A 27,332-nucleotide genomic window follows, 5' to 3' on the forward strand; every position below is an offset into this window, starting at 1 on the left:
TGACATGTATTAAGACAAATGCTTTTATATATAATTTATTTGGCATTGTAAATGCATTTATCGTGTGAGTTACAGACCCCCTGATGCAAAATGAAGTATTCTGGAATGGTTTGGAGTAAATAAATAATAAAACCACTTTGATACACTATCTAACAATATTAAATATTAAGACTTTCACATGATTGATTTTAATACTTAATTAACATATTTAAAGTCCAATACAACTCTATTTTGTGCTTAAGCTCAGACTTCATGGTACTATAAAGTTCAAGTTTTTACTAAACAGAATGAAAATTAACTGCATTTTATGATCACTAGATTTGCTAGTTACTAGTGACAAGTCATTTAGTGACACGAGCTTGTGCACTTCATTTTGGAATCCAGCTGATCAGCTTCACAGCGTTAGTTTTTTTTCTATTTGCATCATTCCATTTTAATGATCTATAATCTGATACAGTTTATGAAAGAAAACATGCTTGCTTTGCGCTATCTCAAATGTGTCAAATTGTGCAAATTTTTTATATCTAAAGGAAATGCTTTCTCAGTGACAGATGGTTAGTAGTGAATTATGAAAGAAGCTTGGTAGGTGAATTAAGAGAGAAGTGCAGCCCTTGATTACTTTTCTTGCTGTATGTTGTGGTGAGTGAGATAGTTGATGACCACCATATTCATGTGGAAGGCACTATTGGCAGGGGACTGTTGACAAGACTTTGCACTAGCAGATTTTTTAAAACTATGAAATGTGGAATGTGGGGGGGGGATATATGTGCAGTGCATCTTTTTGTTTGTCCAGCATACCAGTAAGAGTTTCTTTCATTACAGCCAAGCACGTGGATAGAATATTCACATGGGTGACCTTCTCTTTGCAAACCTCCTTAGAAGGGGGTTTGCAGTGCTGATTGTTCAGTAATTTCTAGATTTTTTTTTATTCAACATCCTTTTACATTGGTAATTTTCCTCTTTCTGCCATCTATTATAGGTTTTCCTGTCCTGTTTTCAAATGAGTGTCATTTTTACATCCAACATCTTTGGAAAGCTGTATTCATGAATGCTCATATGATACTGGCATTTCTTATCTAGCACTGGAATGTTGATCAATGTCAGCAAAACCTGGTGCGAATGTAGAAACTTCAGAAGAATTACCTAAGAAATATCAGGCTTCTAAGGAGCCAGAAGTGGGCTGAAGAGCACTTACAGTCAGAGTTTAGCAAGAGACTATTTTTATTGATTTATTTTATGCCTGCCTCTCAGAGAAACCCAAGACAGCATGCAAGATCTGTTAAAAACCACAGAAACCAATATTAAAAACATCAACAATAAATACCACTGAAAACAACAGCTTAAAAAAGAACTCTGCTTCAGATATACAAAAACTGTAGTGATTGAACCTCAAACATTCATTTAAAATGTTCTTCTAAATAGTACTACTTTACAGAATTCTGAAGATCAACTGTGTGGAAGTCCTTGTAACCTCAGCTATGAAGCTGTTGCAAAGAGGATGAGTTTCTCAGTAAATCTTGTTCATCTAAGCAGAGAGCCTCAGGGGACGCAACATGAATCGGGAAGAAATTGACAGTTTGTTTTTAAAAGAAATGTCAATATTTGAATGGTTTATCTGAGAGAAGTATAGTAGCTCAGTTTCAAATACAGTAGCTCAGTTTCAAATGTCTGACTGATTCTCTGACTTGTAGTAAGGGACCATTTTCTAGCAGGAAACCGTTAAAGTGCAGCTTCTTCGTTAACGATGGAGGAATGCTGTTGATGGTCATTTCTCAGAATTGTTTAAGGACAGACAGCTCATAGCATTTCATATGCTAGTTTTGTTACTTTAAATTTTTTAACTTATTTGCTGAACTGCGTAGGACAACATGCAACTTCTTGTTGCTTTTAAAAATATTCTACTGTAACGTTCCTCTCAGGCATATTAAGTAAGCCTTCACCTAAAGCTTCACCCTACACAGTGACCTGTGCCAGGGATATGTAGATGCCCACTATCTCCTTTCCATCGGCTGCCAGCAAATCCTGCACCCTCACCTTACTCTTTGTCAGGAAGGGGATGGATGCTGTTTCAGCCTGTTGTTATTTAGGAAAGCATAAGCCATAGGGCGTTTACCTTTTCTTTCATCAGAGCTTGACACTTAAAATAAGAAGTATTTTTAATCATTGAAACTGCTAGAGAGAACTTGCAAAGAATGGAAATTGGGATGGATGTGTGTGTGTAGAAGCAGCATGCCCAATTTTTACAAATGCAGTCTACTGAGGACTTTCAAAACTACACTTGATTTCTTCTGGTCTAAATAGACACACCAGTTATTCATATTTGCATTTCTATGGGAGTTATATACTCTTTTTAAAAAACAAACAACTCCTGTGAACTTTAGAGCTATTCATGTGGGATCACTGAAATGATCTTTTATTATTATGTAAGTCTACCATACACTAGCTGTGACCTGGATGGCCCAGACTAGCCTAATCTTGTCTGATATCAGAAGTGAGTCAGTCCTGGCTATTACCGTACATACTCAAGTATAAGCCGACTTTTTCAGCACATTTTTATGCTGAAAAAGCCCCCCCTCCTTGGCTTACACTCGAGTATATACGGTAATTCCAAGATGGTGGCCGGAGCTGGGACTGCTGTGGGGATCTGGTAAGCATGTTGCTGCTTTTTTTCTAACTCACCAGAGAGCCGTAAAAAAGCTGTAAGGACAGCCTGCATAGCATTACAACTAGGTTGTGTGTGTGTGTGTGTTAAAAAACCCCGAGGCATTTCTCTCCTAAGGGTTATTGGTGCGTTGAATTCTAGATGAATACAATTCTCCACACAGTAATTTACTGCCAAATACTGATATTGCTGAAGACAAAGGCCCTTTCCGCATGGGCGTTTAATGGTGCCCTGGGGACGGCAAAAACGCCATCCCCAGGGAGCCATTCGCACAGGGGGCGCAGCTGCTTCGCAGCCACGCCGCCCTCGCGTCGCCCAACCGGCGCGAAGCCGGCATTTCCCAACCTAGCTCGGGGAGCGAGGTTGTTTGGAAATGCCGGCTTGGAGCCGCTGCCGTGCGAACAGCAGCGGCTCCAAGGCACCCTCCTCCCCACTCCCACCTGTCACTTACCTGGTCCCTGGCCCTCCGGCGCATCGCCGAGGCCTGGGGACACGCCCCCCTGCCCTGCGATGCTCAAGCAGGCGTGCAGGGCCGGGGGGCGTGTCTCCAGGCCTCGGTGACGTGCCGGAGGGCCAGGGACAAGCCGGGTCGGCCGGGCGACGGTGCTCCGTGGCGCTGTCGTCCCAGCCGGTTCTGGGACCGTCCATGTGGACGGTCCCAGCGTCGTCGGGTCGGTGTGGATTACGCCGACCCAACCCCTTCCGCCTCCGTGCAGAAGGGGCCATTGACTTTATTTGGAGCAAAGTTTAGGCTGGCATGGCTATGAATCCCAGAATTATTCTACATTTGGAGGGGAAACTGTGGTTCATTTGTGTTCCTAGAGTGCTGGAAAGCTGCTCATCCCTAATGCAAACTCTGTTAAGCAACTCTATCTCAATTTGCTCCCAAATCTTCTGTTTTTAGCTGCTACTGAGTCAAGTTTGAAGGCTTATACTCGAGTCAATAAGTTTCCCAGTTTTTTGTGGTAGAATTAGATGCCTCGGCTTATATTTGGGTTGGCTTATACTTGAGTATATACGATACTTCAATGGGAGGAATACCAGGAATACAAAGGAATACCAGGTCGCTATGCAGAGGAAGGCAATGACAAACCATCTGTTAGTCTCTTGCCTTGAAAACTATGGGGCAGCCATACATCAGCTGTGAATTATGGTTCATTAATCATAACACATTCACTCACACACACTCACACTCTACACAGAGTCTGAAAGGAAATACTGAAACAGTGCTAGCATTCTATGGAGGATAGAACCCTTATCTGGAAACTGGGTTCCAAGTTAGCTTGGTCACTCAGTAAAAGCTGTTCCTCTCCTTCCCACATTGCCAGGGCAATATGATCCCATGTTGCGACTCCTGTCCAGATTGGCTTCCCATGTTACCCCAGTCGCATGGGAAGCAGTGGCACTGCTCCTCATGTAAATTATCAGTGAAAAATAAGAACAGTCTAAAGTCCCTTTATTTGTACACTCATTGTAAAGTGGTAAATCCTTTAAGAGCAAGAAAGATGAAACAACGGGATACAGATAAATAATTGTTTTGGAAGCGCATATCAGTAGTCTATACATATCGTTAAAAATATTTGGTAATGATTTTGTTAAATTACATTTTATGCAACTAGAACAATATCTTGCAGAGTGTTATAAACCTGCAATTCTGTAAAGAATAAACCTTTCTTTAAGAAATGTCCCATGAGCCATCATAATGATTTAATTTTATTTGCGGTTGTTTAAAAATTAAACGCTGAAACTATCAAAAGATTGCTTGGTATTCAGAGTGGTTAGGTTAATAGGGATTGTTCATTGATTGTTTTTAACAGCAGAGTTTATGCAGAACTGCTGATGTAAAAGCAGTTTTCTGTTGGCTGGCCTTTGCAATCTTTGTATTGCTACTTTGAATAGTTTGATCATGACCCATTCTTTTGCATGTATTCTATAGCAGTGCATTTTAGATTGGGATACTTAAAGTAATGGTTGCCAACCTTATCTCATAAACAGTGGCTGTAATGTGCTCCATATAGTAATGTGCTTCATATAGTACATTAAGTTACCAAATTAGGAAAAGTGGTAGTCTCCTTTTCATGGTGACAGAAGAACCTAGTCCAGTGGTTCTCAACCTTCCTAATGCCGTGACCCTTTAATACAGTTCCTCATGTTGTGGTGACCCCCAACCCTAAAATTTATCCATTTTACAGATGGAGAACACTGATGCAGAGAGTCTTAGGCGACCCATGTGAAAGGGTCATTCGACCCCCAGGTTGAAAACCACTGACTTAGTCCAAAGGAAAAATAACAATGATAAGTGTTTAGTATGACAAATTTGGATTGCATACACTCCCTGTATATAGCAAAATTTTGTGGAAAATAAGAATGCCTTAGAGTGTCAGCACCATCCTCAATGGTTCTAAAGCCCCTTCCGCACACGCAAAATACTGCATTTTCAAACCACTTTCGCAACTGTTTGCAAGTAGATTTTGCTATTCTGCACAGCTTCAAAGAGCACTGAAAGCAGTTTGAAAGTGAATTATTCTGCCTGTGCGGAATGAGCCTAAGCGAAAAGTAAAACTTAAATACAGCCTTTAAAATTTATCTTTGCAGAATTTCATCCAGGAATTCTAACTATAGAGGAAAGCCATGGTTCAGTGGTAGAGCACCTGCTTTGTGTGCAAAAATTCCCACAATCGGTCCTTACCATCTCCTGTTAAAAGGTTCAGGTAGTGTATGATGTGAAAGATCTCTGCCTGCAATAGCCCCTCACAGTCAAAGCCCCCTGAGCTTGACAGACTAATGGTCTGACTAACTATAAGGTCGGCCGTTTCCGCACGAATGCGGAAGCGGCCGGGTCGGCGTTTCCGATGCCAGCCCGACGATGCTGGGACCGTCTGCATGGACGGTCCTGGAAAGAGCCGGGCAGCCGGTGCCACGGAGCGCCAGCGCCCGGCCGACCCGGCATGTCCCCGGGCCTCCAGCACGTTGCTGAGGCCTGGGGACACGTCCCCCCTGGCCCTGCGCGCCTGCTCCAGCGGCGCAGGCTAGGGGGGCATGTCCCCAGGTCTCGGCGAGGCCCGGGGACAAGGTAAGTGCCGGGTGGGGGAGGCATCTCGAAGCCACTGCCATTAGCTCGGCAGCGGCTTCGAAGCGGCGTTTCCCCAACAAGAGCGCTTCCGAGCGCTCTGGGGAAACGCCGGCTTCGCGGCGGTCGGGCGGCACGAGGGCGGCGCGGCTGCAATGCAGCTGCGCCCCCTGTGCGAATGGTGGCCTGGAGACGGCGTTTTTGCCGTCTCCAGGCCGCCATTAAATGCCCGTGCGGAAACGGCCGTCGTTTGGGAGATCAAATAGAGAATACCAAACCAGGATCTCCAGACAAGCAATAATGTAGAAATTGATTCTGCTTTCTTGGGGAGGGAGATCAAGCACGAAAGGATGGTGGAAGCACCGCCTAGAATTCTGCATGATGGTCTATCTCTCTAAAGTTTAGAAACTGAGTTTTATTTTTTTAATTCATTTATACCCAGCCTTTCTTCCCAATGAGGACCCAAAGCAGATTACATCATTCCTCAATTTTATCCTTACAACATCCCTGTGAAGTAGGTTAGACTGGCCCAAAATCACCTGGGAAGCTTCCATGGCACAAAGAAGGATCCAAAAATATATCTCCCAGATACTAATCTGACACTCTTTACCACTATACCACACTGGCTGGCTGCCAAAACAGAGAGGCCCCTTCCACACATGCAGAATAATGCACTTTCAATCTACTTTCACAATTGTTTACAAGTGGATTTTGCTATTCCACACAGCTGCAAAGTGCATTGAAGGTGGATTGAAAGTGCATTATTCTGTATGTGCAGAAGGAGCCTTAGATATTATTAATTGAACTTTACAATTGATTGAACTTTATGATTTATGAACTTTATGATTGAACTTTACAATTGCCAATATGTATTATTCCATCTCTGAAACAAGACATCCTTTGCAGACAGAAGAACAAGAAATTGGCATTGATCCCTTGCAGAGCTGTTGTGGATTGTTTCAGAATACTTCTGGTCTCTTTTCCATATTTTTAAACACTGACACATGGTAATGATGGCAGCATGCATGTTTCTCAGAGACATTTTATATAGCCAGCATCAAGTGGCATGCTTTAAGCTATAGATATATGTTACACTTCTCCCTCACATCCAAGATATGCTCATTTCTCTTGTGTCTGCTTCATTGAGTTGCAAGAGATATTGACTTCCCTGAATACATCTGAATAGTATAGACAGCTATTATCATCTTCTTCCCTGGCACCCCGATGGTCACTTTAGCACGGCTGGAGGAAAATGTTTCTGCAATTGTTAGCCACCTGAGAGAGATCCAAAACACAGCCATGTTGTTTCTGCTGCTGGACAAACAGGTCTATGGACATTCATTTGGAATCTGCTGTAGTATATAGTACTCTTTCCCATGATGCTGCTGAGGTGCTAGAATCTTGACATGTGTACAGCTGATCTATTGGATTAAGGCAATGTATGTCAATTGATCTGCATGGACCAGTTTTGTTTTAAAAAGGCAAGTATAGTTTGTTAATGACGAGCATAAATTTCAGAAGAACAAGGCAGCCAAGAACTTTGCCAAATTTGCAGTAAAAATGTAGATGAAATTTAAATGTTAAGGGATACTCTTCTCTTCACTGTGAATAAATATACTGGGTAAAGTTCCTGTCATCAGTTGCTAAAGAGGTAACTACAAGAATATTTAGAATCCAGAGGAAATGCTTTATGTTAACCATTATTATTGAATGTTATGAAATCTTTACTACCTTAGTATAGTTAGTTATGATTAATCATTTGTTTTTTAACTTTTCCTCCTAGGTAATTTTCACTGATTAAACTTTACAATTGCCAATATGTATTATTCCATCTCTGAAACAAGACATCCTTTGCAGACAGAAGAACAAGAAATTGGCATTGATCCCTTGCAGAGCTTTGTGAACAAGTCTGAAGATGGTGAGTTTCACTTAATTTTCTTCCCCTAAACCTTCTGAACAGGAATATTTTTGAAAGAATATTTCAGTGTACATATGAGCAGCAGTGGCGTAGTGGTTAAGAGAGGTGCATTCTAATCTGGAGGAACCGGGTTTAATTCCCTGCTCTGCCGCTTGAGCTGTGGAGGCTTATCTGGGGAATTCAGATTAGCCTGTGCACTCCCACACACGCCAGCTGGGTGACCTTGGGCTAGTCACAGCTTTTCAGAGCTCTCTCAGCCCCACCCCCCTCACAGAGTGTTTGTTGTGAGGGGGGAAGGGCAAGGAGATTGTAAATTCCTTTGAGTCTCCTACAGGAGAGAAAGGGGGAATATAAATGCAAACTCTTCTTCCTCTTCTTCTTCTAAAACACTTTGCCATTAATGAAAACGATGAAACATCAACTTAAAATTGTATATTTAAACAGAAGCTAAACATTTAATTCACTTTCTTTTTAAATCACAAGGCAAACAATGATTTCACCAATAAAATTTTAGCAGCCTTTTATTTTTACTTACAGTTTTTAAATGAGTTGAGATTGACATCTGTATCTTTAAAAGTTATTACAGGGACTTTTTATATCAGCCTACAATACTTAGACTGCACCATGCTTTGTGATACTATCTAATGTTTGTAGATAGACTGTTGAGATCATAAATATTCTGGTGAAATTTTCCAGAAGGCAATGGGAAGGTGTTGGTGGATTTGCTCTTTCCGGGTACAAACCCCAAGTAGAGGGGCAGAAATGCCTTTAGGCAGCTTCCATTGTGATCCACAACACCACTAGTGCTGTCAGCACAGTGGAGGTGTGGTGGGGCATTTCCAGGGGTAGAGCTAACATTTGTTGGTTTCCACCCTGGGTTTGTAGCAGTTGCACAGTGGCCTGGGTGCTCGAACCTATACCACCTTTTAGGTGGCAAAAGTCCATTGAGCCCAATCATGGCTTTTGGGCAACTGGGAGGGGTTTTTTTTGTTATTTGCCTCCCTGTGCTGCCAAAGAGCCCTCTTCGAGAAGACAGGGTGGAGTGGCTGTAGCTCTCCCGCTGAGGGCTTTGGATGGGGTTGTTAGTTGTTATCTCATTTTATCTGACCATTGACTACTAGAGGAAATTAACTAGAGGGAAATAAGATGATTGAGATCTTATCCTTGTCATTTAAGACCATTTTGCAAATACTTCATAACATACTGTGACACCTTCACTACTTGTAATCATCTGGTCCATGAATTCATGTGTCAGAAATGTTTCAGCTGAATTAGTTTTGTGCTGTTTCCAGAGTTCCCTTTTAAAATAAACTTTTCTGTATGAATATACATGCATTGGTCACACATTAAATAGTAGTACCAAAATGTGTTAGGCTCATTCCGCACATGCAGAATAATGCACTTTCAGTGCTCTTTGAAGCTGTGCAGAATAGCAAAATCCACTTGCAAACAGTTGTGAAAGTGGTTTGAAAACGCATTATTTTGTGTGTGCAGAAGGGGCCTTAGTGTCATCGGACTACTTAAAGAACATGTTTATTTTACTGGGATGTAAACATTTGTAAAAACCTGAGCCCTCAGGGGAGGGGGGTACATAAATTCAAATACTACTACTACTACTACTACTACTACTAATAATAATAATAATAATAATAATAATAATAATAATAATAATAATAATAATAACAACAACAACAATAATAATATGCAACATTCTGATAGTGGTCCATCACCCTGTAATTAGCTCATTTCTCCCATGCAAATGTTTCCAACTGGAGGGCACAAAAATATAATGAAATCTTGATATTACATTATTTGAGTTAACTAAAATCAACAACCTTCAGAATGTTTCTTTCTCCCAGTTTCTATTCAATGCAAAATTTTGTTCCCAACTACCCAGATATTTGATTTTACATCCTACCGACTCAGCAGAAAAACAGCATACCATTTGGTTGTTGTGGGTTTTCCGGGCTGTGTGGCCATGGTCTGGTAGATCTTGTTCCTAACGTTTCGCCAGCATCTGTGGCTGGCATCTTCAGAGGTGTATCACAGAGAGAAGTCTGTTATACACTGTGTCCAGTGATAAGGGAATGTTTAGTGGGGTATATATTGTGCATGTCCCAGGGGTGGGGAACCAATCAAGTGTTTGGGTGGAACTTGCTGTGCCCAGAAAACCCACAACAACTAGTTGAATCCCACCATGAGTACAGCATGCCATTTGTTGTGTTTATAAAGTTGAAAGTGCTAAGCGCCCACTATCTGTGTATTTGTATTTTAGCCTATTTTCAAGCCACCATTAATCTTAAATTTAAAAAAAAATATTGTTCAGAGCTCAAAAACATATATCTGTATTTTTCATTCCTTTGCAATAATTTTTGATGTCTCTGAGAAATATTTTAATTTGTGTACCTTTTTCTATGCCCAGGAGCAATTAGTTGCTTAGACTTTTTTTTTTGTAACCAGAAGCTTACCATTGCTTCGACATATAAAGTTATTAGGATCGAATTGATGTTTAAAAGTGCCATTAATTCATTTACCCCAAATGTTCATTAACAATGTAAATGTATGCTGATGTTCTACGAGACAAGGAAGTGACTAATGACTCTTCGCACTAACAACACTTAAAATGAATAGAAACTTAAGATAGCTAATCTTGAAGTAATCAAGACCCTCATTCAGCTTGGCATCTCTGTATGCTCTAAAACAGCTGTCAACTGTTAAAAATATATACACAACACACAGATACGCACATGCAAAGACTGAGATATGTAAATACATGGTTCCCCAAAGTCATAAAGGTTACCAACCATAGTACATTTTTTACGTTCTATATGTAAATATTTTATATAAAGCATCCATTTCATCTTCATAGCTTTTTTACAGTGAAACACAAACTGCATTTTAATTTGGTACCATATGTATCCAAGATATATCATCTCTCAGTTTTATGCTATTATTTAAAATAAGATATGCTCTGAATATTGGGGGTGGGGTGTACTTAAGCATGTAATTTTCTAGCCCAAATGCTACAACTTAATTCAGCATCAGGAGACAGTAACTTCTCAGTAACAAAGAGATCATCAGATTACAACAATAATTTAATCTGTTGTGTGGCGCCCTTCTCTATTAGTGCTTTTAAGGGCTAGCTTCCACGTGCCTATACACATAACTTACCCACCCACCCCCAAAAAATCTTCTGCCTTTTGGTCCAGAAGACAGCATCTGTGATTTAAATATAGTAACTCCACATAATCTCAACTCCAATAGGACTATTGTAAACATCCTGTGTATAGGTGATTGTTTCAGTTTCTGCCCATCAGAGGGACTTGGCTTCTAAACAAAGACAGCAGTATGAAGTTGGGCATGAGAACACTAGTAGTCATTTATGGGTGGGACTGATCAATCATGGAGTTTGTAGATCTTCATTTCATCCAAAGGAGCAGATTTGTAGATCATCATTATACATAAATGTCTACATAATTTGGTACTACATGCTGGAACTCATGCCGAGAAATTCTAGCCCATCCTGTCTAATATTGGATCTTGGTAACTATAGTGAAAATAATGCTGATGCTAGTCTTGAACGTAGAACAAGTGCAATCCAGGATCAAGAGAGCTCAGAATAGAAATTCTGAAGTGTTGTCAAGTATGATACAATCCTGTATGGAGTTAAAGTCAGTGGACCTAATAGATTTGGAAGAGTGGAACTCTATTTAGGACTATCTGGGTAAATATGGATAATATATGTAAGTATAGTTTGTGTGTGCGCGTATGTATGTTATCCAGTGGAATGTGGGATGGTGTGTGTGTTTGTGTAATAATAATTGTGCCTTTGACTAACTTGTTAAGTAGGATTCTTCTGTTAATAACTTTCACATAAACTCCATCCAAAAATAATAAAGTGTTTCCTTGTTCACATCTAGAGCTGGTGATTCAGTTAAACCAAATCACAACCAGCCCCCCCCCCCCGAAAAAAGCCATATAGGCTGACCCCACAGTCTAAATTTAAAAAAAAAAGGAAAAAGCCAAATTGGTTTTTTTTAGGGCTTCCCCTTTACCAGAAAAAATATCCCAGCATATTTGGTAGATTCAAATAGCCCTGGTGCCAAAACATTATTCAACTTTTTCAGCTGGAGCTCAAACCCTCCCTCCCCCTTCCCCATGAGGGCCGGAGAAATGCTGGGAGAGCAGATCTTCAGTTGAATGCTCCAGTCCAGCATTCAGTTGAAGATCTGCCTGATACCATTTCTCAGATTCACGTGGATTTTTTTTACTCAGTAAGGTTTTTTTACTCAGTAAGTTTTGAATTTTAAACCCCACCCCACCCCCACCCCACCCCAATTAGGTGATGAAGCCAATGGGTATCAGTTTCATTCATCATTACTGAAAATGTCGGCGTTTTTTAAAGCCTGAACCTGAAATTTACCCAGTTAAAAAAATTGTGCCATCCCCTACTCACATCTGGATTGTGTTTATGTGTAGTCTGTGCCATTTATAAGTAATGTCTACATGGTAAAGCTTATTCTAACTGTGAAGTGTGCTGACTGACCTAGAACCAATCCCTACCATCACACATATTTCACAATGGGGGATCGATAATCCCATCCGTGTATGCCACCGTGAGCACATGGGTGGGAGGACAGAGTATCAATATGAAAAGTATACTGACCCCACAGTCTGAATTTCAAAACAAGAGTATTGTTGGAAGCCTGGATGTTCATATAGGGATCTTTTTCAAGTGCATGATCCTCAAACCACTTTAGTATACTAGATATAAATCTGAAATAAATGAATGCCATGTTGCTGAGGTATCAGAGTCAACCATGAAGTTATGTTATTAAGCAAAATATCATTCATGCTAATGGTTTGGTAAATATTCAAGATAATATGGCTGATGTATGATAAAGATGTGAGCAGAACATTCACCACTGAAACCTATCCAGTCTGCCATATTTTATCCTCTCTAAATAGAAGCAAAGCTTTCTTCTGCTTCTTCCAACACCAGATGCTTGCTTAGCAAGCTTTTAATAGTCATTTATTAATAATAGCTTCTGTGTAGTTTGCTTTTACTTGAACAGCTAAAGATCTGTAGTGACAAAGGCCACTGGTATATCACATCTCTACTTACATCTTGTAATAATTGTGCCTGTCACATTCTTCTTAAAATGGTGTTCTCCTGTCTTGTAATCACTTTAATATTTTCCCATGCTCTATTGAGGGGTGGGGGTAGACAATTAAATGCAAGGAGGAATGGTGATTTAGGAATTAATACTATTGTTTATATAATGCATTTAAATAGATTTCAGCCACTTTAATCAACTGATACCACCTGTGTTGGATCATATCTTGAAACAACTTGGATTCAGAATTGAAGATCCTGCATTTGCTAGGGATAATTAGGAAATGAATTGATAATAGAACTGCAAAGATTGTCATGCCCTTATATAAAGCAGTGGTGCGACCGCACTTGAAGTACTGTGTTCAGTTCTGGTCGCCGCATCTCAAAAAGGATATCGAAGAGATAGAAAAAGTGCAGAGAAGGGCAACAAGGATGATTGAGGGATTGGAGCACTTCCTTATGAGGAGAGGCTTCAGTGTTTGGAACTCTTTAGTTTGGAGAGGAGATGTCTGAGGGGGGATATGATTGAAGTCTATAAAATTATGCATGGGGTAGAAAATGTTGACAGAGAGAAATTTTTCTCTCTTTCTCACAATACTAGAACCAGGGGACATTCATTGAAAATGCTGCAGGGAAGAATTAGGACTAACAAAAAAAAAACATTTCTTCACGCAACGCGTGATTGGTGTTTGGAATATGCTGCCACAGGAGGTGGTGATGGCCACTAACCTGGATAGCTTTAAAAGGGGCTTGGACAGATTTATGATCTTGATCTTCCTTGACCTGAAGTTACAAATACCTTAGCAGACCAGGTGCTCAGGAGCAGCAGCAGCAGAAGGCCACTGCTTTCACATCCTGCATGTGAACTCCCAAAGGTATCTGGTGGGCCACTGAGAGTAGCAGAGTGCTGGACAGAATGGACTCTGGTCTGATCCAGCAGGCTCTTTCTTATGTTCTTATGAAGTACCTGAGTACCTGTTTAGAATATTCTGCTTTCTGATGAGCAGTTCTAGGAATTGACAGTCTATTTCTGATTACTTTTTAAAACATCCCCTTCTAATAGCATAATGATAGTTTAAAAGAGCTCACAGTAGACTTTAATTGTTTATTGATCTGTAGTTGCATGAAAAGTACCCATTATTATATCTTTTTTATAACTGCCTGATAACTTGTTCTTTCACCTGAGCAGTCAAATGGTGGTATGATAAGCTTTGTCAGTCCTTTCTTGGATATATATAATATGAATGTATAAAATTTCACATAAGAAAAAGAGGGCAGTGAATATGTTTGCTAATAAAGATGTTTAACCTGTAGAATTTAGCAGTCAAGAATTATAAATGTATTGTTTGACATTACGTCTTTGTTATTATCTTCTGCAATCTAACTGCCTTGTAAACGTTCTGCTATTTTTACTGATTAGCTGATGTCTATTTTCCTCTCCCCTAACTTTGAGAGTTTATTGGAATTCCAAATAAACTGCATTATTTCTGTCTTAGGAATGGGACACTATCTCAGGCAATTCATTTTTCCAATTGAAAATGGATCCTGAAAACCTACCATTTTAAAAATGTTGATCTTAAGCTTGGCAATGCAGAAGAAATGTGTGTGTGTGTGTTATAGGATTTGTGTAAATGCAGTGTTTTCTTTATTGTTTAACCTGTCTTAGCTCTTAGTGCTAAATTGGCATGTGCTTAAACTAAAGAGTGGTTTGGGTGACTCCATAAAAGGAGTTAGCTGATGAAAAACTAAGGCAAAAGCTCCAGATGCATGTGGATTTTTGAACTTTTCTGGATTTACACCTCTTAATTATCATTCAAATGTTAAGTTACAATCCAAATGCCAAAATTTAGGCTTTGGACCAGTTGGCCTAATTCCGCCCTAAGCTTCCGTCCTCCAGTATTTTTCCTGTCATTGTCTTTAGTATCGCTGTTTTGCTCATAAAGAGGCATGATATGAAGAAATTTTTAAATGCCATCATATGTACCTGATGATTTCTTGCCATTTTAAACAAGGTGTGCATTATTATGGACAATCTGGCCTTTTTAACAAAGAAAAATACGCTCATGTTTATACTGCCACTTCTACAGTCAAAACAGCTGATACTTTAATGAACACCATACTGAGGGCCATGCAGGACATAAGGCAAATTAAGCAGGTTACAAACTGCACATCTTCTATTTAGATATAGGAGATCTTCCCAGCCTGAACAATTAGTTGTACTAATCAGACAAGCCAACAGTCAGAAACAGAAGGAGACCATTTGTATCAATTTGAGCAACATAGCTGTTAATGAAGTGAAATAGCCACACTGAATAGTTTTCACCTTTACTTTGGATTATACTCTTCTAATGGATTCTTTCATCTTCCTAAAAAGAAATAACATTTTAACAAAGCTCATTAACTCTTTTTTGCAAATTGATATTAAAGGAATATTACACTATGGACCTTGCTCTTAAAAAAAGGAGGAAAATGTTTAATGGTCAAACAACATTGAACCTTGGTAACCTTGAACAGCTTTGTTTAAATGTTGACTATAGATTTTCTTTCCTGAGTCATCTTTTTAAACTATAGCAGAATAATTGTGATGACTGGAATAAGTTACTGATGACAAAGAAGCTCCAGAATGAAAAATATTATTTTGTTTGTGTTATAACCTTTTCAATCTTGTGCACAATAAATATATTGTTAGTTATTGTAACTTTTTTACACTTATTAATGTCTTTATTTAACCTATGTACTGAATTCTGATTATTTTATCCCTGCTTTGTGTGACAAAATCCTTCTCTCATTAATGACAGTTTCCACTGAAAGCAATAAAATAGACATTAAAGCCAAATAATCATAATGAATATTCCAAGATTTGGGAAATGTTTTTCAATAGGAACAGAAAATTATCCAAGGGAACTGTTTCTTTCCATCTTCAACTCCAAGATGACAGAAGTATATGTGCACACATATGCACATTTTGTCAGAAGTTTAAATTACAATAAACTGTACTTCAAATAAAGTTCATCCAAACTATTCATTGATATGCATTTCATTTTAACTTTGATTTGATTGTCGGTTCTGTTTGTATCTCTGAAGCAGTAATCATAAAGCTGTATTGTCTGAAAATATGGTGCAAATGACACAGAAGAATGTGTAGCAGATGAGATTTACTTTGTGATGGCCTCTAATATTTCTTATTGTTGTTGGTACAATATGTGATTTTTGGTTTGAAGTGTGATCTGTTTATAAAGATCAGTGCCATGATTTCAATTTTTATTTTCATATGCTTAAACATAAACCGTTTAGATAATATAATTTGCCTTTTTGCCTTTATTCTTGTAACTTCAATAGAATTTGTTATTGCTGTTTAATGAATTAAAAGATAATGGTGAGTTCTTGGATAGATGAATTTCAGGATCAGTAACATAAAAGTACATTTTGTACATCTGAAGCTGAGACCATTGAATTCAATCATGATACATTTATTTGTAAATAAATCCCAGGGTCATCAGTACCATTTAGTCCCTAGGATGGTATTTCTACTACACAATGACCACTTTAAATTAATCCTTTTAATGGCTTGTTCCCAGGATAAACCATTAGAGTGCAGTTACTAATCTTTTGACCTTCATGGTTGGATAGTCTTCATGGCTTCATAAATTACAAAAACTTAAAGACACTTAAAAGACACTTATGATTGAGACAAAGGGGCTGGATTTCCTCTGATTTTCCCCTCTCATTATAGACCTCAAATGTGTCACATCCTGCTGTTGATGATTCTGTGGTTACAAGGGTTTTTTGGGGTGAGGAGGTGCTCAGTGGGCTACCACAGGAAGCAGCAATTGGCAGAAATTATACTCCCTCTTCTGAAAACTTAAATGCTGTTAGGTTTTCAGAGATGCATGGTTTCCTATTGGTTATTAACTTGGATCCACACTATCAAAAGAACTCAAAAAACACAATAAAATGTGGCCGGGGAAATGCCTGGATATATGAGATATGATAGAAAGGAGCATTTTTTAAATGGCAATTGACCTGTTTGCACTCATTTTCCTCCACATAATTTATCTCAATAGTTCTTACAACAATGTGGCAAGGTTGGTCAGTATTATTATCCTCAGAGAACTTCCTTATAAAGTATATAAAGTATTAGATAAGAACAGTTCTGAATAATTAACAAAAACATTCCAGCAAAGCAAAACAGCAACAGACAACCTAAAACAGAAATTGAACTGCCATCGGACACAAACATGATCAGTAGGAACCAGAAAGGTAGTTAGTGGATCACTTCGAAAAGCCCATGGAAACAAAGTCAGCTTACAAGATCTATAGACTTTGAGCAAGGCTTTGTGGACTTTCTCAACTATTCCATTGGCCCTTTCCGCATGGGGCCAAAAACAACGGCCCAGGGACAGAAAAACACCCGTCCCTGGGGAGTTGGCCCCAAGCAGTGCGAAGGCGCCACTTTCCACCTCCCTTCCTGAGGGAGGTTTTTTGAAAGCGCTGCCTTCCCATCGGTGTAGTGTAAACAGCACCACGCCGAAGACGCCGCTTTCCCATCCCCCCACTCACTTTGTCCTCCAGCATCGGTCTGGAGGGCTGCTGAGACCTGCCCATGCTGCCCTCTGACCCCTGGAGGTTGGAGGGCAGCATGGGCGGGTCCCTACAGCCCTCCAGACCAATGCTGGAGGACGAGGTGAGTGTGAGGGGGACGCAGAAGAGGTGGCTCCACATGCACCAGCCTCTGCGGGGGCCGCTTGCACGCTCCCGTGCCAACAGCCCCCTCCCCTCCACCAGCATAATTTATGCTGGTGGAGAGGCGCCCTTTCCGCTGTGCAGAAAGGGCCAATGAGTTGCAGCCACTGAGGAAGTCATTTCTCTAACTGAGGCTAATTGTACTTCCTTCATAATTGCTGGGCTGAGCAAAGTTGGCAGGTTTGCATGGATCAGGAATGGTCAATCAAGTCAAGTATCAACAACACATATGCAGAATTGATAATCATAGTATGAGTTGATTTTACCCCAGGAGAATGCTATGTACTTCTTTATGCATGTTGTACATGGATTGTGCCATAAAAGAAGAAGAAAATAAGAGTTTGGATTTATATCCCACTTTTCTCTCCAGTAAGGAGACTCAAAGTGGCTTACAAGCTCCTTCCCCTTTCTCTCCCCACAACAAACACCTTGTGAGGTAGGTAGAGCTGAGAGAGTTAGGTGGATGAGTAGGACCCAGGACCTGGTGCAGGAAGTCAGTGTTGTTGAGCCGATAGGGAACAGCGACCACAATTCTGTCAGATTCAGTATCTCTGCATGCAAACAAGTGACAACTACTAATGTAGTTACATTTGCCTTCAGAAAGGGAAATTTCTCAAAGATGAGGGGGATAGTGCGCAGGAAGCTGAAAGGGAAAATCAAGAGAGTCAAAACTGTCCAAGATGCTTGGAGGTTATTTAAAAACACAGTCTTAAAAGCTCAGCTGGAATGGGTTCCGCAGGTTAGGAAAGGCAGCGCCCAGTCCAAAAGAAAGCCACCATGGTTAACAAGGTTCCTGAGGACTTTACTGAAACCTATGCTGCTACAGCTAGGTATGAATCCATCAGGTTGTGTTTGGCTATTGCTGAACAAAGGGGGTATGTCTCCAAGCAACTAGATGTGTGTACCGCCTATCTGAATGCAAAGGTGGATGAGGAGATATATATAAGACCACCACCTGGTTACAGGTGTAAAACAAATAAGGTTTGGTTACTGAAACGTGCTCTTTATGGTTTAAAACAATCAGCACATATGTGGAGAAACCATTTAGATGACCTGTTGGTGAAAGAGGGTTTTCAAAGTTGTGCCACTGATTCCTGTGTCTATAAAACAGGGAAATCAGGTGCTGAAACGTTCCTAGTAGTGTGGGTCGATGACATCATAATACTAACAGAAACCGAAAAGGAACTGAACAAAGTGTTTCAGACTTTAAGTAAACACATTAAAGTGCGTGATCTAGGTGAAATAAAATCCTACCTAAGTATGGAATTTGTACAAACTGCTGAGGGTTTATTACTGCACCAAGAGGGTAAAATAAAAGAGCTCTTGGAGAGAACACAAATGGTTAACTCACTCAGCAAGCAAACTCCCATGGTAGTAGGTTTCCAAGAACTAGACAGGACACAAGAATGTGATGACTCCGGTCTCTACAGAAGTGTAATCGGGTCTTTGCAGTATATTGCTTCCATTAGCAGACCAGATATTTCACATGCTGTCAACGTACTCAGTAGACGATGCCAACAACCAACTGAAACAGACTGCACAGGGGTAAAAAGGGTACTGAAATACCTTAATGCAACTATGTCTAAAGGTTTACTGCTGTGTCCAGACCAAACTACCAACATTGCTGGATATGCAGATAGCAGTTTTGCGAATGAAGAGAACAATATGTCTTGTACCGGGTATGTGATAACCTACGCAGGTGTACCCATTTTATAGGCATCATTTAAGCAAAAACTAGTAGCACAAAGCAGCTGTGAGGCTGAATACAGTGCTGTGAATAGTTGTGCTTTAGACATGCAATGGGTGTCTGAATTAGCTAAAGACCTAGGTCTCAAGGTACCAAAACCAAGCATATTATTCAATGACTCACAAAGTTGTATACAGTCTCTTAAAGGCGAATCTGTTAAGACCAGAACAAAGTATATAGGAGTACGCTATCAAAACATCAGACAAATGATTCAAACAGGACTCATAGAGGCAAGCTTCCTACCTTCACAGGACAATAAGGCAGACATCCTGACCAAGCCATTAACCTCTATAAAACATGAAAGAGGCGCAGAGTTGTTGGGTATAACTGATGCATCTCTGAAGTAAGTCAACCATGTTATGGAATGTAAGGCATACACTGAATTGATATATGTGTAAATGTAACTGTTAATGTGATAAACAAAAATTTGATGTAGTTTTGCCAAGCATCTGGGAAGGGGTGTCAGGAGCTGAAGGTATAACAGCTGCATGGCAAAACCCTTGATTGCCTTAATGGACTGCTGAAGGACTAACAGCATTCACCTGTTAGCAGTCAGCCAAAGGGAATGACTAAGCATGATTGCATCAGCTATATATATGAGTCATGTGACCTTTGACTGTACTAGCCATAGGCTAATTAATGTATTATAGTGTATATAAGTAAGCTAACTCAGTTAAGCATGTTGTTCCTTGCTGGGGACAGGACCTAAGCCGAAGGCTCTGTCCGTTTAAACTGTATATATTGTATCAATGCCAATACATCCTTTCTTTGAGTGAACTCCCTGGCTCCAGTGGTTATTGCCGCACTCTGTGTATGCTCAGTTGCGCCTACGCTGTCAACTCGTGTCAGAGGAAATTATTAGGGGGAAAAAGATGTCTTTTAGAAAATGGAAGTCCAACTTAACTGATGAAGAATACCAGAAAGAACACAAATGGTGGCAAAAGAGAAGCAAGTTAGCTGTAAGGGAGGCAAAAAAGGATTATGAGGAACGCATGGCTGCGAACATCAAGACTAGCAACAAACAGTTCTTCAAGTACATCAAAAGCAGGAAGCCAGCGAGGGAAGCGGTAGGCCCATTAGATGACGAAGGAACAAAAGGTGTGCTAAAAGATGACAGGGAGATTGCAGAGAAGCTGAATGAATTCTTTGCATCTTTCTTCGCCCAAGAGGAGGTGAGGAACATTCCTGCACCTGAACCAAGCTTCTTAGGAGGTGAATCCGAGGAACTAGCGAAGATAGTGGTAGACAAGGAAGAAGTTCTGGCAGCCATTGATAAACTAAATGCTACCAAATCCCCTGGCTCAGATTGCATTCATCCAAGAGTTCTTAAAGAGCTCAAGCATGAAATTGCTGATGTTCTCACTTTAATATGCAATTTATCCCTGAAATCTGCCTCCATCCCTGAAGACTGGAAGATGGCCAATGTCACACCAATCTTTAAGAAAGGGTCTAGGGGGGACCCAGGAAATTACAGGCCAGTCAGTTTGACATCTGTTCCTGGTAAATTAGTAGAATCTATCATTAAAGATAAAATTATTAAACATGTAGAAAAGCAAGACCTGCTGAGGAAGAGTCAGCATGGCTTTTACAGAGGCAAGTCCTGTCTTACAAACTTACTAGAGTTCTTTGAGGGTGTAAACAGGCATGTGGATAAGGGGGAACCAGTGGACATTTTCTACTTGGATTTCCAAAAGGCTTTTGACAAAGTTCCTCACCAGAGACTGTTGAGAAAACTCAGCAATGAAGGAATAAGAGGGGAAGTCTTCCTATGGATTAAAAACTGGTTGAGGAACAGGAAACAAAGGTTGGATATAAATGGGAAGTTCTCACAATGGAGAGATGTAGGGAGTGGTGTCCCCCAAGGATCCGTTTTGGGACCAGTGCTTTTAACCTATTCATAAATGACCTGGAAGTAGGGGTGGGTAGTGTGGTGGCCAAGTTTGCAGATGATACCAAATTATGTAGGGTGGTGAAACCCACAAAGGATTGCAAAGAGCTCCAAGCGGACCTTGATAAATTAGGTGAGTGGGCTAAGAAATGGCAAATGCAGTTCAATGTAGCAAAATGCAAAGTGATGCACATAGGGGCAAAAAATCCAAACTTCACATACACGTTACAAGGGTCAGTGCTATCAGTCACAGACCAGGAAAAGGATTTGGGCATCTTAGTTGATAGTTCCATGGGAATGTCAACTCAATGCAAGGCAGCTGTGAAAAAGGCAAACTCTATGCTGGGGATAATTAGGAAAGGAGTTGATAATAAAACTGCAAGGATTGTCATGCCCTTATATAAAGCCGTGGTGCGACTGTGTTCAGTTCTGGTCGCCACATCTCAAAAAGGATATCGAAGAGATAGAAGAAGTGCAGAGAAGGGCAACGAGGATGATTGAAGGATTGGAGCACCTTCCTTATGAGGAGAGGCTGCAGTGTTGGGACTCTTTAGTTTGGAGAGGAGACGTCTGAGGGGGGATATGATTGAAGTTTATAAAATTATGCATGGGGTAGAAAATGTTGACAGAGAGAAATTTCTCTCTTTTTCTCACAATACTAGAACCAGGGGACATTCATTGAAAATGCTGGGGGGAAGAATTAGGACTAATAAAAGGAAACACTTCTTCACGCAACGTGTGATTGGTGTTTGGAATATGCTGCCACAGGAGGTGGGGATGGCCACTAACCTGGATAGTTTTAAAAAGGGCTTGGACAGATTTATGGAGGAGAAGTCGATCTATGGATACCAATCTTGATCCTCCTTGATCTCAGATTACAAATGCCTTAGCAGACCAGGTGCTCAGGAGTAGCAGCAGCAGAAGAACATTGCTTTCACATCCTGCATGTGAGCTCCTAAAGGCACCTGGTGGGCCACTGCGAGTAGCAGAGTGCTGGACTAGATGGACTCTGGTCTGATCCAGCAGGCTTGTTCTTATGTTCTTATGTTCTTATGAATCAAATCTGGTTCTCCTGATTATAATACACCTGCTCTTAACCACTAAAGCACGCTGGCATGGCAGCTGATCTAACTATTCAAAAAAAACTTGAATAGGAATAAATGTTGTTAATCTTAAAACTGTTGTTGGACTCCTGTTTTATTTGGCAACTACAGAACACATCTACCTATGTGGAATTTTCATTAGTCTTTAGAAGCTTCTTCTTTTGGTAAAGGACTTCTAAATGAAAGTAGCAGAATTATTCCAAGTGACCCTTGTGAATCACTACTAGGGTTGCTAGAGGGGAAAAAAATTCGGGCCCAGTTCGGGTTCGGGCTTAGTTCGGGTGTATGGGGTCGGATCCGCCAAATTCGGAGCCTGTCAGGCTCGGATACACCCGAACTTGCATTGTCATCCGAGATTCTTGGATGCGTTTTTATTTTTTTGGCTGTTTTTTTGCGTTTTGGCCTGCAGGGGGTGCATTTTTAGAGGTATTGGCACCAAAATTTCAGGGTGTCTTTAGGAGACTCTCATGATGATATCTCCCAAGTTTGGTGCAGTTTGGTTTAGGGGGTCCAGAGTTATGGACCCACAAAGGGGATGCCCCTATCCCCCATTGTTTCCAATGGGAGCAAATAGTGGATGGGGCTACCCATTTGAGGGTCCACAACTTTGTCCCCCCTAAACCAAACTGCACCAAACATGGGGGGTATCATAATGAGAGTCTTCTAAGGATACCCTGAAATTTTGGTGCAGATAGGTCCAGAAATGCGCCCCCAGAGGCACCCCTAGAAATTTGGAGGGGATTCATTGTTCTGGTTGTATTTTCCAGCAGTTCTTCAGCAGTAGTGCCGTAGGGCAGCCCAGCCTTGTGCTGGGCTGGCCTGCTACTGTTCTCATTGACTTCGTTCAGTTATGCTGGAAGCAGCAGCAAGTGGGTGAGTGCAGTCTATTTTGGGGGTGGAGGGGGCTTATTTGGTGGGGGGATGGAGTGGGGCGCCGGAGGGGTGTGTGTGTGTGTGTGTGTGTGTGTGTGTGTGTGTGTGTGTGTGTGTGTGTGTGTGTGTGTGTGTGTGTGTGTGTGTGTGTGTGTGTGTCCCATTCTTGCCGGCTAGGTGTGGAGTTTCCCGTTTTCCCTTCCCCTGCTTGTGTTTTTTTTATGAATGAATGGAGTGTGCCTGAAGGATTTTTGGGGTGGAGGGGGGTTATTTGGTGGGGGAGATGGAGTGGGACGCCAGAGGGGTGTGTGTGTGTGTGTGTGTGTGTGTGTGTGTGTGTGTGTGTGTGTGTGTGTGTGTGTGTGTGTGTGTGTCCCCATTCTTGCCGGCTAGGTGTGGAGTTTCCCGTTTTCCCTTCCCCTGCTTGTGTTTTTTTTATGAATGGAGTGTGTGTGTCCGCGATCTTGCGCACGTTTTTCTTTGTGTGTGTGTGTGGCGGGGGGGTCCCGCCTGTGCTGCCCTTGCAGGGCTTGTGTTGTGTGTGTTTTTTCTTTTGCGGGGGGGATCTCGCCCGCACTGCCCTTACAGGGCTTGTTTCGCCCACGGTTTTTTTTCTTTTGGGGGATCCCGCTCGCACTGGCCTTGCAGGGCTAGTCTCGCACGCGGTTTTTTTCCTTTGGGGGGATCCCGCTTGCACTGGCCTTGCAGGGCTAGTCACGCGAGCGGTTTTTTCTTTTGCGGAGGGGAGGATTTTGCCCACACTGCCCTTGCAGGGCTAGTCTCGCACGCGGTTTTTTTCTTTTGGGGGGATCCCGCTTGCACTGCCCTTGCAGGGCTAGTCTTACACGCGGTTTTTTCCTCTTTTTGTGGGGGATCCCACCCGGGCTGCCCTTGCAGGGCTTGACTTGTGCGTGCCGCAGGGGTATTTTCCCCGGCTCGGGCCAACACGGTTCAAGTGAACTGCCGCTCCGAACTCCATGTGCTTGGAGCGGCTGAAGTTCGGAGGGTGCAGGCTCGGGTAAGCAGTGCCCGACCCTCCCCCGAACACCACATGGCTCGGCCGACCCTGTGGGTCGGCCGAACCGAACCGCCAACCCTAATCACTACTGCAATTTGGCTTTGTTCTGTTTATCACATATTGTGATCTTGTTATGCAGTAGTCTACAGCTTAATGATAGGCAATGTACTTATGACTGTCAGGGAAGACTCCATTGTACCAACAAGAAGTTTTATAGTGTTGGAATGAATGGCAAAAATCCATAGTGAATTGGTGTGATTGTGCATTATATTAAACAGTAGGAGAATTATGGATACAACTAGATATGATGACAGTATGAACCATGGAAGGTGAAGCAAGAATGTTGTTAATGGGACAGAAGTGGATTCAACCCTTCTGACATCCATGCCCTCCAAAACTTCTGCTGCTTTTCTCCCAAATAACTTACATTCTATTTGAGAATCTGGCTGGAAAGAGGGATTTTTAGTGACAAAAGATTTAATGGCACCTTGTCCTTTCTCCACATGAAATGCCCTAATTAAGAATCTGTTTGGTGACCTGCCCTCTGAAGTATGGGTCTTACATTGTCACATGCAGTTAGGCCTTACGTTGGCTCAGGTTTCATCATGCAGGTTAAAAAAATACAATATGTTATAAAGAAAACACAACATCAATACAGCAGAAAATATTTCATTTATACAATTTGGGTGTTAAGCTTAATAGATCATTGTGTAAAGAGCATGCTAATGTTTTCTATCTTAGAAGAGTTACACACTGAGCCTTAGAAATTCAGAGGTGGCTCAGTGGCTCAACACACTTAATTTTCTTCTCTCTTCCATTAAGATAACATCTGTTCTGGCCACCAGTCAGCAAATCAAATTTGATGAGAATTCATCTGAGCACAAGGTAGAAATGCCTGCTAATGGACAGATTTACGATTCTTTCCCCATCTTAACAAAGCTCTTAAATTTTTGAATTAAAAAGTAAACAAAAATAACTGCAGTATCTTGATGAAATAATTGAAATGACATTCTTGTGGATGTTTTTGCCATAATCTTTCATTTAAAAAATGATAAAAAAATGAAATAGAAAAGCAGTAAAATAATTAAAATTGAGTTTAATTTGTGGTATGTTTGGTTAATTAAAATCGAGTTTAATTTGTGGTGTTTTTGGTTTTATTCGCAGTCAACTGAAATACTTTTGATTTTGCTCATTCAGATATGTTTAATCATATAGGGCTAGTGAGTATTATATTTAATATAATGAAATATTTCATTCTGAAAGTATAACTTTGCTTTAACTTTTACCTCACCCTCCTCTCTAATAATGTAAGGCAACAAAATTATTAATGATTGTAAGGTTCAGTTAGTAGTTCTTTGGAAATGGAAAATATTCTTTGTACAGCTACTAATAGTTGAGGTAATGGTGGCATGAGCTCATTTTGTACACACAGACATTCTGTTTGTGGGTATGTAAAATAGTCTGTGTATAAATACTTTTGCCCCAATCCTGTTGGGTTGCATACATTATTCTCATTGCCAAGTTGTGGGTAATAGTGAAGAGATCTTCAACACTGTCATCTTGGCCAATGTTGATCACCTGACTGAAGTGGTAGAACATAACAAGGCTGGACTCCCATCCCACAAATGATTAGTACTGTCAAAGTATTCAACAGTGTCCATATGTTGAATGGGCATCATTATCTTTGGATCAGAGTCTGTACTAGTACATCATTTTGAGGTAAAAAAAAATTTGATTGCCAGTCCAAGAGGGATAGTGGGGGGGAGGTCAGCACAGAGAAAACATAAATATACATTTTCATTGGTAAAATTAGCTAGGCACAGGCAGAGTCACTAAGGCACAGTATGGGACAGATTCTGACATTTGGCATTCTACCTGCCTGCCTGGTGGGGGAAACCAAGGAGTAGCAAATAACTGGGAACCAATTGGGCGTCAGCCTGTAAGTGGATATCCTTTCGTTACCTGGGGGTGAAGACCAGGTGGCAGCCACCACCTAGGATGTGGCATCAAGGCTCTCTACCACTCCTAAGGCCTCTTATGGAACCTCAATCTATATTTTGTTTACATCCAAAAAACTCCATAACAACCAAACCCCCCAAAAAACATTCATTTACAAGTTTAATAACATTAAATAAAATTATAATCCAAATGTTCTGATCTATGAAAATCTGTATTTCAATGTCATTGAAACTTCTTGAAAAAGTTGTATAGTTCTACTATGGGCATATTTTAACTTATTTTAGGATATAAGTTTAATTGCTTGATGTAGCAACAAGAAGGTTCTCCAACAGCAACCTTAATAACTTAAAGGGTAGGACCATTATGTACACTGGTAAGAAACAGTTATCTAAGCTATACAAAATGTGATATTAGGCTATAGTAATATATTCTTATGATTTTAAACTAAAATTGGTGAGTCATATTTTGGAGAATGCTCTCATATGAAAAGTTCCCCATGTGAAGCAGAGAGTTCTTCTAAACAATTTCTTACTTATGTGCTTGTTTTCTGTGTGCTGAGAGCATTTTGTGTAAGGGGGCCTTCAATGATGCAACCCTGTCACCACCACCTACAAACTGAAATGGCATAGTCTAGTGTTTGACTTAATATCAGCCTAGTCTGCACGTTAGCAGGATGAGGTGGTAGAGTGCTCTATATCTTTCAGGATTAAGGCTGTTTCCGCACAGGCGGAATACAGCGTACCAGGGACACTAAAAACAGCGTCCCTGGGGAGGGGTTCGTACGGCCGCCGCCGCTGCATCGCAGCAGCGGTGGCCTCGCAACCCCCGAGTGGTGCGAAGCTGCTGTTTCCGAACCTCGCTCCCTGAGCAAGGTTTTCGGAAACAGCGGCTATGGCAACGACTTGAAGGTGCCATTCCCCCCCTTTCCTGAATGCCCTACCGTCCCTCCGACCTTCCGGCGCATCGCCCAGGCCAGGAGACACGCCCCCTGCCCTGCAACTCCAGAGCTGTCGCGTAGGGCAGGGGGCATGTCCCCTGGCCTGGGCGATGCACTGGAAGGTCGGAGGGACAGTAAGGCGTTCAGGGGCAGCGCACCTCCACGCAGGCTGCACTGTCTTCCCTGCCCCTACCGGGACTGTTTGTGCGAACAGTCCTGGGGGGGTGCATCGGTGTCATATATGGCCATAGTTTCACTTTCCCTTGTAAGTTTCACTTTCCCTTATAAGTTTCACAGT

The 27,332-nt window shown here is 41.2% G+C and overlaps 1 protein-coding gene across 2 annotated transcripts in view; it reads left to right on the forward strand.

The window, feature by feature from the left end:
• Window positions 1–27,332, forward strand: part of TBC1D5 (TBC1 domain family member 5) — a 336,693-nt gene that overhangs the window by 111,829 nt on the left and 197,532 nt on the right. For both annotated transcript variants that reach the window (XM_048510711.1, XM_048510712.1), the window contains exon 3: window positions 7,516–7,650. In XM_048510711.1, coding sequence (XP_048366668.1) covers window positions 7,551–7,650 — 100 coding nt within the window. In that variant the 5' untranslated portion in view covers window positions 7,516–7,550. The remainder of the gene's footprint in view (window positions 1–7,515; window positions 7,651–27,332) is intronic.

The sequence above is a fragment of the Sphaerodactylus townsendi genome, linkage group LG11 (genome assembly GCF_021028975.2).
Source record: "Sphaerodactylus townsendi isolate TG3544 linkage group LG11, MPM_Stown_v2.3, whole genome shotgun sequence".
Taxonomy (NCBI): domain Eukaryota; kingdom Metazoa; phylum Chordata; class Lepidosauria; order Squamata; family Sphaerodactylidae; genus Sphaerodactylus; species Sphaerodactylus townsendi.